The sequence below is a fragment of the Petromyzon marinus genome, unplaced genomic scaffold (genome assembly GCF_048934315.1).
Source record: "Petromyzon marinus isolate PM22_M1 ecotype Great Lakes invasive population unplaced genomic scaffold, UKy_Petmar_22M1.pri1.0 PM_Scaffold_98, whole genome shotgun sequence".
In the NCBI taxonomy this organism is placed as follows: domain Eukaryota; kingdom Metazoa; phylum Chordata; class Hyperoartia; order Petromyzontiformes; family Petromyzontidae; genus Petromyzon; species Petromyzon marinus.
Window position 1 is genome coordinate 76,757 of NW_027423708.1, and position 14,892 is coordinate 91,648.

At 55.5% G+C, this 14,892-nt stretch overlaps 1 protein-coding gene across 1 annotated transcript in view; it reads right to left on the reverse strand.

Moving 5' to 3' along the window:
- Positions 1-5,446: 5,446 nt before the first annotated feature.
- Positions 5,447-14,892, reverse strand: part of LOC116937604 (3 beta-hydroxysteroid dehydrogenase type 7-like) — a gene marked incomplete at its 5' end in the record, with an annotated part of 83,919 nt that continues 74,473 nt past the window's right edge. Inside the window, one exon of the mRNA XM_076065003.1 lies at positions 5,447-5,902. Coding sequence (XP_075921118.1) covers positions 5,467-5,902 — 436 coding nt within the window. The remainder of the gene's footprint in view (positions 5,903-14,892) is intronic.

The following is a 14,892-nucleotide window of genomic DNA, read 5'->3' on the forward strand; positions in this document are numbered from 1 at the left end:
GTTTTATAAGTAGGTGAAACGTTGAGTTTTATAAGTAGGTGAAACGTTGAGTTTTATAAGTAGGTGAAACGTTGAGTTTTATAAGCAGGTGAAACGTTGAGTTTTATAAGTAGGTGAAACGTTGAGTTGTATAAGTAGGTGAAACGTTGAGTTTTATAAGTAGGTGAAACGTTGAGTTTTATAAGTAGGTGAAACGTTGAGTTTTATAAGCAGGTGAAACGTTGAGTTTTATAAGTGGGCACCACGGGGTGACCAGCCCCTCCCCACCCTCCCCATCCAGCCCCTCCCCACCCATTGTTGGATGCACGACGGACGGACGGACACAATAATCCCCTGTGGGCTGGTGGTGTAGTAACCGGGAGGTTCCTACACAGTATAAAGTGACGGTGTATTTACGAAAGTCGGTAAGGGTGAAAGACGTACATGGGGGTACGGGACTCCACGAGGTTAACCGTGCGATGTGTTAACCACTCACTCATTCACTCCCTCCTAGACTCACTCATTCAACCACTCATTCACTCAACCACTCACTCAACCACTCACTCACTCAACTCCTCACTCACTCAACCACTCATTCACTCCCTTGTACACTCACTCATTCAACCACTCATTCACTCAACCACTCACTAAACCACTCAACCACTCACGCAACCACTCACTCATTCACTCAACCACTCACTCATTCAACCACTCATTCACTCAACCACTCACTAAACCACTCAACCACTCACTCAACCACTCACTCATTCACTCAACCACTCACTCACTCAACCACTCATTCACTCAACCACTTACTAAACCACTCACCCAACCACTCACTTTGAATAGTGTAGTGTGTAGTGTAGTGTACAGTAGCGTATAGGGTAGTGTGTAGTGTATAGTGTGGTGTATAGTATACTATAGTGTGTAGTGTAGTGTATAGTGTAGTGTATAGTGTAGTGTATGGTGTAGTGTATAGTGTAGTATACTGTAGTGTATAGTGCAATGTATAGTGTAGTGTACAGTACAGTAGTGTATAGCATAGTGTACAGTAGTGCGTAGTGCACAGTAGTGTATAGTGTACAGTAGTGTATAGTGTAGTGTATAGTTTAGTGTATAGTACAGTAGTGTATTGTATAGTGTAGTGTATAGTACAGTAGTGTATAGTTTACAGTAGTGTATAGTGTAGTGTATAGTGTAGTGTACAGTGTAGTGTGTAGTAGTGTATAGTGTAGTGTATAGTAGTGTATAGTGTACAGTAGTGTACAGTGTAGTGTATAGTACAGTAGCGTATAGTGTAATGTATAGTGAGTGTGGTGTATAGTGTAGTGTATAGTGTAGTGTATAGTGTAGTATATAGTATAGTGTAATGTATAGTGGAGTGTATAATACAGTAGTGTATAGTGTAGTGTATAGTGTAGTGTATAGTGTAGTGTATAGTGTAGTGTATAGTAGTGTATAGTGTAGTGTATAGTGTAGTGTTTAGTACAGTAGTGTACAGTGTACAGTAGTGTATAGTGTGTAGCGTATAGCACAGCAGCGTATAGTGCGCAGTACAGTGCGGACACCAGGACGAAGGCAGGCGACGAGAATTGGCGCTGACCGCAAGGCAACGAGCAGCTCCGGTGGCGGATGGCTGACTTAGTGAAAAGGAGGACGAGACAGGGATGGGGAGACACGCACGGACGGACGGGTCGTGTCAGGGTCGAGTCGGGGCGTCCGTTGAGAGGAATACGTTGTCGAGAGGGGTTCAACGGCATATCGCGGCCTCGAGTCCCCCCTTGGGCCCGAAGAGACCGGCGCGGGTTAACGTGGACCACCACCACCCACCCCCGGACCGCACTTTTCGTCCCGCTCGTGGTCCCGGCCACCGGCGGCCGGCAGCGGCCTTGCGGCTCTCGACGGCGCCACGTTTCGTCGCCCCGCTCGGGCGGAGGGACGCGTTTCGATTGGACGGCCTTCCGTGAATTGGGCGGCTTGCCCAGCCGCCGGAACGTCCTGACCCGTTGCCTCGGTTTTAGCCCGAGCCACGTGGCGTTAACCGAAAGAACCAGAGGGCATAGAGACGCGTTCGTCCGAAGCGCGCTGCGTGTAGCTCGTGAGGAAACGTTTGCGATGGTCTTAACCTTAGTTGTCTTGTGGTGGTTGTTGTTGTTGTTGTTATTTTGACTTCCATCCCACTGGGATTTTTGCACACAGCGTTGGTGTACGGTGATTTTTCAGGAATATTTTGATATTTTTTTCCCTGGATTTTCTGTTTGCACAGTCACACACAAAGTCACTTTAAGATGTTTTTCCTTGTTCATGTTTTTTGTTTGTTGTGGTTGCACCCGATTCAAGAGCCGAATGGCTCACAGGGCTATACCAAATAAATGAAACTATGAACTATGAGTGACGGATAGCGATGACTTCTTATCGCTCGCTTGCGATCCGCCGCCAGGAGTATGGGGTAGCGATGATCGCTGCTGCTGCTGTGGGTCTATAGCCTAGGGGCACCCCCAGTGACAGCTGTCTCTGTGTGTCAGTCAGCTGTCAGTAGTAGGGGTAGCGATGATTTCTACTGCTGTGGGTCTATAGCCTAGGGGCACCCCCAGTGACAGCTGTCTCTGTGTGTGTCAGTCAGCTGTCAGTAGTAGGGGGTAGCGATGATTTCAGCTTCTGTGTGGGTCTATAGCCTAGGGGCACCCCCAGTGACAGCTGTCCCTGTGTGTCAGTCAGCTGTCAGTAGTAGGGGGTAGCAATGATTTCAGCTTCTGTGTGGGTCTATAGCCTAGGGGCACCCCCAGTGACAGCTGTCTCTGTGTGTTAGTCAGCTGTCAGTAGTAGGGGTAGCGATGATTGCTGCTACTGCTGTGTGGATCTATAGCCTAGGGGCACCCCCAGTGGCAGCTGTCTCTGTGTGTGTCAGTCAGCTGTCAGTAGTAGGGGGTAGTGATGATTGCTGCTGCTGTGTGAGACTATAGCCTAGGGGCACCCCCAGTGGCAGCTGTCCCTGTGTGTGAGTCAGCTGTCAGCAGTAGGGGGTAGTGATGATTGCTGCTGCTGTGTGAGTCTATAGCCTAGGGGCACCCCCAGTGACAGCTGTCTCTGTGTGTGTCAGTCAGCTGTCAGTAGTAGCGGGTAGCGATGATTGCTGCTGCTGTGTGGGTCTCTAGCCTAGGGGCACCCCCAGTGGCAGCTGTCTCTGTGTGTGAGTCAGCTGTCAGTAGTAGGGGTAGCGATGATTGGTGCTACTGCTGTGGATCTATAGCCTAGGGGCACCCCCAGTGACAGTTGTCCCTGTGTGTGTGAGTAAGCTGTCAGTAGTAGGGGTAGCGATGATTGCTACTGCTGTGGGTCTATAGCCTAGAGGCACCCCCAGTGGCAGCTGTCCCTGTGTGTTAGTCAGCTGTCAGTAGTAGGGGGTAGCAATGATTGTTGCTGTGTGAGACTATAGCCTAGGGGCACCCCCAGTGGCAGCTGTCCCTGTGTGTGTCAGTCAGCTGTTAGTAGTAGGGGTAGCGATGATTGCTGCTGCTGCTGTGTGGGTCTGTAGCCTAGGGGCACCCCCAGTGGCAGCTGTCCCTGTGTGTGTCAGTCAGCTGTCAGTAGTCGGGGGTAGTGATGATTGTTGCTGTGTGGGTCTATAGCCTGGGGGCACCCCCAGTAGCAGCTGTCTCTGTGTGTGTCAGCTGTCAGTAGTAGGGGTAGCGATGATTGCTGCTGCTGCTGTGTGGTCTATAGCCTAGGGGCACCCCCAGTGGCAGCTGGCTCTGTGTGTGTGAGTCAGTAGTAGGGGGTAGCGATGATTGTTGCTGTGTGGGTCTATAGCCTAGGGGCACCCCCAGTGGCAGCTGTCTCTGTGTGTGTCAGTCAGCTGTCAGTAGTAGGGGGTAGCGATGATTGTTGCTGCTGTTGCTGTGTGGGTCTATAGCCTAGGGGCACCCCCAGTGGCAGCTGTCCCTGTGTGTGTCAGTCAGTAGTAGCGGGTAGCGATGATTGCTGCTGCTGCTGTGGTTACTTTCCCAATGCAGCAATCTGCGAGGTAGTTAGTAGTCAAAACAAAGTTAAACGTTGCACATATGAAGCAGCAGCGGCAGCAGTAGCAGCAGCACGCGGACATAAACACATTTTTTTTAATTCAGAATTAACAGGAGCACAAAACCACCGATGGAGCGGCTAACTGCGCTGTACAATCTCTCGGCAGCCTTCGCATGAATCGTCGAATCACGCGAATGATCATCGCTCACTCACTCACGCAATCACGTCACGTAGAGATCGGTCAATCAGTCAGCCCGGAGTCGATCGGGGGGTGGACTGGACGCTGACGCCCAGTCCACCCCCCAGAGACTCAAGGCTCTGGTTAGCACGAATGTTCCTTGCCAAAAGCTTCTTCACTCAACTCACCATCTCTCTCTCTCTCTACCTTCCTTCCTTCCTTCCTCCCTCCTCCTTCCCTCCTTCCCTCCTTCCCTTCCGCCCTCCTTCACCGGAGCTACTTTCCCTTGCGGTGGGATCCATCATCGCCGCCGCCATCGCCGCTCCGACGCCCATGAGGCTGTCCCCGTTCCGTCGCCTGAGTCTCAATGGGCCTCAAGACTCCCCAACAACTCTCTACCTCCTCCTCCTTCCTCATTCCTTCCCTTTCCTTCCTCCTCCCTTCATCCTTCCTCCTCATTCCTCCTCCTTCCTCCTTCCTCCTTCCTCCTCCTTCCTCCTTCCTCCTCCTTCCTCCTTCTTCCTCCTCCCCCCCCCCTCCTCCTCCTCCCCCCTCCCTCCATCACCGGAGCTACTTTCCCTTGCGGTCGCCTCCATCACCGCCTCCACCGCCTCCGCCTCCACCACCGCCTCCACCACCGCCTCCGCCTCCACCACCGCCTCCTTCCTCATTCCTTCCTTTCCTTCCTCCTTCCCTTCCTCCTCCCTCCCTCCTCCTCCTCCCTCCTCCTTCCTTCCTCCTTCCTCCTCCTTCCTCCCTCCTCCTTCCTCCTCATTCCTCCTCCTCCTTCCTCCTCCTTCCTCCTCCTTCCTCCTCCTTTCTTCCTCCTTCCTCCTCCTTCCTCCCTCCTCCTTCCTCCATCACCGGAGCTACTTTCCCTTGCGGTCGTCTCCATCATCACCACCGCCTCCGCCTCCACCACCGCCTCCGCCTCCACCACCGCCTCCACCTCCACCGCCTCCACCGCCTCCACCTCCACCACCTCCACTGCCTCCGCCTCCACCACCGCCTCCTTCCTCCTCCTTCCTCCTCCTCCCCCCTCCTCCTCCTCCCCTCCCCCCTCCCTCCATCACCGGAGCTACTTTCCCTTGCGGTCGTCTCCATCATCACCACCGCCTCCGCCTCCACCACCGCCTCCACCTCCACCTCCACCGCCTCCACCGCCTCCACCACCACCACCTCCACCGCCTCCGCCTCCACCACCGCCTCCTTCCTCCTCCTTCCTCCTCCTTCCTCCTCCTTCCTCCTTCCTCCTCCTTCCTCCCCTCCTCCTTCCTCCATCACCGGAGCTACTTTCCCTTGCGGTCGCCTCCATCACCACCACCGCCTCCACCACCGCCTCCACCTCCACCACCGCCTCCACCTCCACCACCGCCTCCACCACCACCACCACCGCCACCACCACCGCCTCCACCTCCACCGCCGAGGGTGCGAACCCACGCGGCCGTGCGGTCGCGTGCCTGCGGCCAGGAGTACCGCGGCGCGTAGCCGAAGAGCCGCGCCGCCTTGTCGGTGTCGACGCTGAAGACGGTGAGGGCGATGGCGGCGGTGTAGCGCGTGAGCAGCGGCGGGCCGTAGGCGACGCCGAGGGCGGCGAGGGCGGCCCTCAGCGCGTCGTTGAAGGCGCCCAGGAGGCGGACGAGGAGCGGCGGGACGCGGAGCCACCGCAGCATGCGGACCCCGCACAGCGACAGGATCTCCATGTTGAAGTCCTCGTAGGAGAGACTAAGGTGGGGGGGGGGGTGTTGGTGGGGTGGGTGGGTGGGGTGGGGTGGGTGGGGGGGGTGGTGGGGGGTGGGGGTGGTGGGTGGTAGTGGTGGTGGTGGTGGTGGTTGTGGTGGTGGTAGTGGTAGTGGTGGTAGTGGTGATGGGGGTGGAGGTGGTGGTGGTGGTGGTGGTAGTGGTGGTGGTAGTGGTGGTGGTGGTAGTGGTGGTGGTGGTGGTGGTAGTGGTGATGGGGGTGGAGGTGGTGGTGGTGGTGGTGCAGGGTGGTGATGGTGGTGGGTGGGGGTGGTGGTGGGGGGGGTGGGGGGGTGGGGGTGGTGGTGGTGGTGGTGCAGGGTGGTGGTGGTGGTGGTGATGGGGGTGGTGCAGGGTGGTGGTGGTGGTGGTGGTGCAGGGTGGTGGTGGTGGTGGTGCAGGGTGGTGGTGGTGGTGGTGGTGCAGGGTGGTGGTGGTGGTGCAGGGTGGAGGTTGTGGTGGTGGTGGTGGGGGAGGAGGCGTGGACATAGAGAATGGGGGTTTAAGAGAAAATCTCGTTCTTTTAAAGATTTTTGTCGTAAGTTACGGGCCATGAGTGAGATTAATAAAAAGCGGATCGCGAGTTGTGAGTGATCGTGGGGGTCTTGGCGAGATTAAAAGGAGGCGGATCGCGAGTTGTGATCCTGATGACGAACGCTTGTCTTACGATCGAAACGTCGTAGATATTTTGCTTGTTATTTTCTTTGAACCCATCTACGTGACTCTAACGAAAGACCCAATAGAATGTGAAATCGTGCAGACACGAAACCACTCACTAAACCACTCACTCATTCAACCACTCATTCATTCAACCACTCATTCACTCAACCACTCATTCACTCCCTCGTATACTCACTCATTCAACCACTCATTCACTCAACCACTCACTCAACCACTTACTAAACCACTCACTCAACCACTCATTCACTCAACCACTCATTCACTCCCTCGTACACTCACTCATTCAACCACTCATTCACTCAACCACTTACTAAACCACTCACTCATTCACTCACTCACTCATTCAACCACTCATTCACTCAACCACTCACTCAACTACTCACTCATTCAACCACTCACTCAACCACTCATTCACTCAACCACTCACTCAACCACTCATTCACTCAACCACTCACTCATTCAACCACTCATTCACTCAACCACTCACTCAACTACTCACTCAACCACTCACTCACTCAACCACTCACTCAACCACTCATTCACTCCCGCGCACACTCAGTCATTCAACCACTCATTCACTCAACCACTCACTAAACCACTCACTCATTCACTCACTCACTCATTCAATCACTCACTCAACCACTCATTCACTCAACCACTCACTCACTCATTCAACCACTAATTCACTCAACCACTCACTCAACCACTCACTCATTCAACCACTCATTCACTCAACCACTCATTCACTCCCTCGTACACTCACTCATTCAACCACTCATTCACTCAACCACTCATTCACTCAACCACTCACTCACTCAACCACTCACTCACTCAACCACTCACTCACTCAACCACTCACTCAACCACTCATTCACTCCCTCGTACACTCACTCATTCAACCACTCATTCACTCAACTACTTACTAAACCACTCACTCAACCACTCACTCATCCAACCACTCATTCACCCAACCACTCATTCACCCAACCACTCATTCACCCAACCACTCATTCACTCAACCACTCATTCACTCCCTCGAGTGAGAATCGGGGTCGTGGCGAAATCAACTGAAGGCAAATCGTAAGTCGCGAGCGATGCGTGAGAGTTAAGCAACTACACCCACCCCCCTCCCCCCCTCCCCCCCCCTCGCCCCCTCTACTCTTTAAACAACTGCCGCTCCGGGAGATAGGAATCCACCCGGCGTGCCGAGCCCTGCGGCTGCTGCAGAAGTGTAAACCTCAGCGTGATTCACTCACGGGTCAAGCGGCAGAGTCACCGTCCAGGTTGATGATTGGACATCGGCAAGAAGGACGCTCATCAATTATTAAATTGCCACCAACTAAGGGATTTCTATTATTAGAGACTTAGCGTTCGCTCGGCGGTTTGCGCGCCAGTGTGTGCCTTCGACGTGGTCGCTGCGGACCCGCTAATAGAGACATGTGTACACAAAGATCCCCCGTGTAGCCTTAACAGACTGTAGGGGCAAGCGCTGTTAGCGAGCACCTATGAAGGCCGGATTGGTACACGAGGTGATGGGTGGCCAGCACCACGCCCGACCGCCTTTGTCTCCCTAGTGGCGATGCTTACACACCGCACCAGGTACTCATTTGAGGCTGAGTCGACCTAGGGGAGGCCCGGGAACGGTTCAGATAATCGTCACTGGTGTTGGCCGTGAGCGGGAATCGAACCCGGGTCGCCAGGTTCACAGCGCAGCGTAACGCTAACCACTACACACAGACCAGGACCGAGGGGATCGACACCCAGGGTCTCAGTGTCCCCGACACGGCCGTTGTGATACCCACCAAAGGAGAGACACCCGGACCCAGGGGCTCGAACCCAGGGTCTCAGTGTCCCTGACACGGCCTTTGTGAACTCACTGAGACAGGGATTGTAGAGAGAGATACGCCCAGACCCAGGGCTCGAACCCAGGATCCTCAGTGTCTACGACACCGTCACAGCCAGACACAGGGGCTCGAACCCAGGATCCTCAGTGTCTACACGACACCGCCACAGCCAGACACAGGGGCTCGAACCCAGGATCCTCAGTGTCTACACGAGACGGCCACACCCAGACACAGGGCTCCAAGCCAGGGTCTCAGTGTCCTTGACACAGCCGTTGTGAACCCATTGAGACAGGGATTGTAGAGAGAGATACGCCCAGATCCAGGGCTCGAACCCAGGGTCTCAGTGTCCCTGACAAGGCCGTTCTGAACCCACCAAAGGAGAGACACCCGGACCCAGGGGCTCAAACCCAGGGTCTCCGTCTCTCCGCCAGGGACATTGTGAACCAACTGAGAGAGACACCCAGATCCAGGGCTCGAACCCAGGGTCTCAGTGTCCCTGACACGGCCTTTGTGAACTCACTGAGACAGAGATTGTAGAGAGAGATACGCCCAGACCCAGGGCTCGAACCCAGGGTCTTCGTCTCTCCGACACGGCCATTTGTGAACTCAGTGAGACAGGGATTGTAGAGAGAGGTACGCCCAGACCCAGGGCTCGAACCCGGGATCCTCAGTGTCTACGACACCGCCACAGCCAGACACAGGGGCTCGAACCCAGGATCCTCAGTGTCTACGACACGGCCGTTGTGATACCCACTGAGAGAGAGATTGTAGAGAGAGAGACGCCCAGACACAGGGTTCGAACCCAGGATCCTCAGTGTCTACGACACGGCCGTTGTGAACCCACTGAGACAGGGATTGTAGAGAGAGGTACGCCCAGACCCAGGGCTCGAACCCAGGGTCTCAGTGTCCCTGACACGGCCGTTGTGAACCCACCAAAGGAGAGACACCCGGACCCAGGGCTCAAACCCAGGGTCTCCGTCTCTCCGCCAGGGACATTGTGAACCAACTGAGAGAGACACCCAGATCCAGAGCTCGAAGCCAGGGTCTCAGTGTCCCTGACACGGCCGTTGTGATACCCACTGAGACAGGGATTTTAGACAAACATACGCCCAGACCCAGGGTTCGAACCCAGGGTCTCAGTGTCTCCAACACCGACGTTGTGAACTCACTGAGACAGGGATTGTAGAGAGAGATACGCCCAGACCCAGGGTTCGAACCCAGGGATCTCAGCTCCGCTGTCTCAGTCTCTCCAACACGGCCGTTGTGATACCCACTGAACGTGGCGTGGTTTGAAAAAAGGCCTCCACTGCGGGTAGGGAGTGGCGTTGGGGTTAATGATTGGCATTAACAGCAGCAGAAGCAGCAAATGTTGGAGATGCTCTGATTTGTGGGTCCAACGTTCAAGGTAAGAATTCTGCTCGATAATGTCATGGGCCCAGTGCATTGACACTTTGAACATTCTAAAAATTTTATACTGAACCTGAGAGCCGGTCTCTAGACACTGATCCTGAGACCCGGTCACTAGACACTGACCATGAGACCCGGTCACTAGACACTGACCATGAGACCCGGTCACTAGACACTGACACTGAGACCCGGTCACTAGACACTGACCATGAGACCCGGTCACTAGACACTGACACTGGGACCCGGTCACTAGACACTGACCCTGAGACCCGGTCTCTAGACACTGACACTGGGACCCGGTCACTAGACACTGACCCTGAGACCCGGTCACTAGACACTGAGACCCGGTCACTAGACACTGACACTGGGACCCGGTCACTAGACACTGACCCTGAGACCCGGTCACTAGACACTGGGACCCGGTCTCTAGACACTGACACTGAGACCCGGTCTCTAGACACTGACACTGAGACCCGGTCACTAGACACTGACACTGAGACCCGGTCACTAGACACTGACCCTGAGACCCGGTCTCTAGACACTGAACCTGAGAGCCGGTCTCTAGACACTGATCCTGAGACCCGGTCACTAGACACTGACCATGAGACCCGGTCACTAGACACTGACCATGAGACCCGGTCACTAGACACTGACACTGAGACCCGGTCACTAGACACTGAACCTGAGAGCCGGTCTCTAGACACTGATCCTGAGACCCGGTCACTAGACACTGACCATGAGACCCGGTCACTAGACACTGACCATGAGACCCGGTCACTAGACACTGACCCTGAGACCCGGTCACTAGACACTGAGACCCGGTCACTAGACACTGACCCTGAGACCTGGTCTCTAGACACTGACCCTGAGACCCGGTCACTAGACACTGACACTGAGACCCGGTCACTAGACACTGACCCTGAGACCCGGTCACTAGACACTGACCCTGAGACCCGGTCTCTAGACACTGACACTGAGACCCGGTCACTAGACACTCACCCTGAGACCCGGTCACTAGACACTGACACTGAGACCCGGTCACTAGACACTGAGAGCCGGTCTCTAGACACTGACCCTGAGACCCGGTCACTAGACACTGACCCTGAGACCCGGTCACTAGACACTGACCCTGAGACCCGGTCACTAGACACTGAGACCCGGTCACTAGACACTGACCCTGAGACCTGCTCTCTAGACACTGACCCTGAGACCCGGTCACTAGACACTGACCCTGAGACCCGGTCACTAGACACTGACCCTGAGACCCGGTCTATAGACACTGACACTGAGACCCGGTCACTAGACACTGACCCTGAGACCCGGTCACTAGACACTGAGACCCGGTCTCTAGACACTGACCCTGAGACCCGGTCACTAGACACTGACCCTGAGACCTGGTCACTAGACACTGACCCTGAGACCCGGTCACTAGACACTGACACTGAGACCCGGTCACTAGACACTGACACTGAGACCCGGTCACTAGACACTGACCCTGAGACCCGGTCACTAGACACTGACACTGAGACCCGGTCACTAGACACTGACCCTGACACCCGGTCACTAGACACTGACACTGAGACCCGGTCACTAGACACTGACACTGAGACCCGGTCACTAGACACTGACACTGAGACCCATTCACTAGACATTGACACTGAGACCCGGTCACTAGACACTGACCCTGAGACCAGGTCACTAGACATTGACACTGAGACCCGGTCACTAGACACTGACCCTGAGACCAGGTCACTAGACATTGACACTGAGACCCGGTCACTAGACACTGACTCTGAGACCCGGTCACTAGACATTGACACTGAGACCCGGTCACTAGACACTGACCCTGAGACCCGGTCACTCGACACTGACACCCGGTCACTAGACACTGACCCTGAGACCCGGTCTCTAGACACTGACCCTGAGACCCGGTCTCTAGACACTGACACTGAGACCCGGTCACTAGACACTGAGACTGAGACCCGGTCAATAGACACTGACACTGAGACCCGGTCACTAGACACTGACCCTGAGACCCGGTCTCTAGACACTGACACTGAGACCCGGTCACTAGACACTGACCCTGAGACCCGGTCACTAGACACTGACCCTGAGACCCGGTCACTAGACACTGACTCTGAGACCCGGTAACTAGACACTGACCCTGACACCCGGTCACTAGACACTGACCCTGAGACCCGGTCTCTAGACACTGACCCTGAGACCCGGTCTCTAGACACTGACACTGAGAGCCGGTCACTAGACACTGACCCTGAGACCCGGTCACTAGACACTGACCCTGAGACCCGGTCACTAGACACTGACCCTGAGACCCGGTCACTAGACACTGACACTGAGACCCAGTCACTAGACACTGACCCTGAGACCCGGTCACTAGACACTGACCATGAGACCCGGTCTCTAGACACTGACCCTGAGACCCGGTCTCTAGACACTCACCCTGAGACCCGGTCTCTAGACACTGACCCTGAGACCCGGTCTCTAGACACTGACACTGAGACCCGGTCACTAGACACTGAGACTGAGACCCGGTCACTAGACACTGACCCTGAGACCCAGTCACTAGACACTGAGACCCGGTCACTAGACACTGACACTGAGACCCGGTCTCTAGACACTGACCCTGACACCCGGTCTCTAGACACTGACGCTGAGACCCGGTCACTAGACACTGACCCTGAGACCCGGTCACTAGACACTGACCCTGAGACCCGGTCACTAGACACTCACCCTGAGACCCGGTCTCTAGACACTGACCCTGAGACCCGGTCACTAGACACTGACCCTGAGACCCGGTCACTAGACACTGACCCTGACACCCGGTCACTAGACACTGACACTGACACCCGGTCACTAGACACTGACCCTGAGACCCGGTCTCTAGACACTGACCCTGAGACCCGGTCACTAGACACTGATCCTGAGACCCGGTCTCTAGACACTGACACTGAGACCCGGTCTCTAGACACTGACACTGAGACCCGGTCACTAGACACTGACACTGAGACCCAGTCACTAGACACTGACCCTGAGACCCGGTCACTAGACACTGACCTTGAGACCTGGTCACTAGACACTGACCCTGAGACCTGGTCTCTAGACACTGACACTGAGACCCGGTCACTAGACACTGACCCTGAGACCCGGTCACTAGACACTAACACTGACACCCGGTCACTAGACACTGAGACCCGGTCACTAGACCCTGACACTGAGACCCGGTCACTAGACACCGACCCTGAGACCCGGTCACTAGACACTGACCCTGAGACCCGGTCTCTAGACACTGAGACCCGGTCACTAGACACTGACCCTGAGACCCGGTCACTAGACACTGACCCTGAGACCCGGTCTCTAGACACTGAGACCCGGTCACTAGACCCTGACACTGAGACCCGGTCACTAGACACTGACACTGAGACCCGGTCACTAGACACTGACACTGAGACCCGGTCTCTAGACACTGACACTGAGACCCGGTCTCTAGACACTGACCCTGGGACCCGGTCACTAGACACTGACCCTGAGACCCGGTCACTAGACACTGACCCTGAGACCCGGTCTCTAGACAGTGACCCTGAGACCCGGTCACTAGACACTGACCCTGAGACCCGGTCTCTAGACCCTGACCCTGACACCTGGTCACTAGACCCTGACACTGAGACCCGGTCACTAGACCCTGACACTGAGACCCGGTCACTAGACACTGACCCTGAGACCCGGTCACTAGACCCTGACACTGACCCTGACACCCGGTCACTAGACACTGACCCTGAGACCCGGTCACTAGACACTTACCCTGAGACCGGGTCACTAGACCCTGACACTGACCCTGACACCCGGTCACTAGACACTGACCCTGAGACCCGGTCACAAGACCCTGACACTGACACCCGGTCTCTAGACACTGAGACCCGGTCACTAGACACTGACCATGAGACCCGGTCACTAGACACTGACCCTGAGACCCGGTCACTAGACACTGAGACCCGGTCACTAGACACTGACCCTGAGACCTGGTCTCTAGACACTGACCCTGAGACCCGGTCACTAGACACTGACACTGAGACCCGGTCACTAGACACTGACCCTGAGACCCGGTCACTAGACACTGACCCTGAGACCCGGTCTCTAGACACTGACACTGAGACCCGGTCACTAGACACTCACCCTGAGACCCGGTCACTAGACACTGACACTGAGACCCGGTCACTAGACACTGAGAGCCGGTCTCTAGACACTGACCCTGAGACCCGGTCACTAGACACTGACCCTGAGACCCGGTCACTAGACACTGACCCTGAGACCCGGTCACTAGACACTGAGACCCGGTCACTAGACACTGACCCTGAGACCTGCTCTCTAGACACTGACCCTGAGACCCGGTCACTAGACACTGACCCTGAGACCCGGTCACTAGACACTGACCCTGAGACCCGGTCTATAGACACTGACACTGAGACCCGGTCACTAGACACTGACCCTGAGACCCGGTCACTAGACACTGAGACCCGGTCTCTAGACACTGACCCTGAGACCCGGTCACTAGACACTGACCCTGAGACCTGGTCACTAGACACTGACCCTGAGACCCGGTCACTAGACACTGACACTGAGACCCGGTCACTAGACACTGACACTGAGACCCGGTCACTAGACACTGACCCTGAGACCCGGTCACTAGACACTGACACTGAGACCCGGTCACTAGACACTGACCCTGACACCCGGTCACTAGACACTGACACTGAGACCCGGTCACTAGACACTGACACTGAGACCCGGTCACTAGACACTGACACTGAGACCCATTCACTAGACATTGACACTGAGACCCGGTCACTAGACACTGACCCTGAGACCAGGTCACTAGACATTGACACTGAGACCCGGTCACTAGACACTGACCCTGAGACCAGGTCACTAGACATTGACACTGAGACCCGGTCACTAGACACTGACTCTGAGACCCGGTCACTAGACATTGACACTGAGACCCGGTCACTAGACACTGACCCTGAG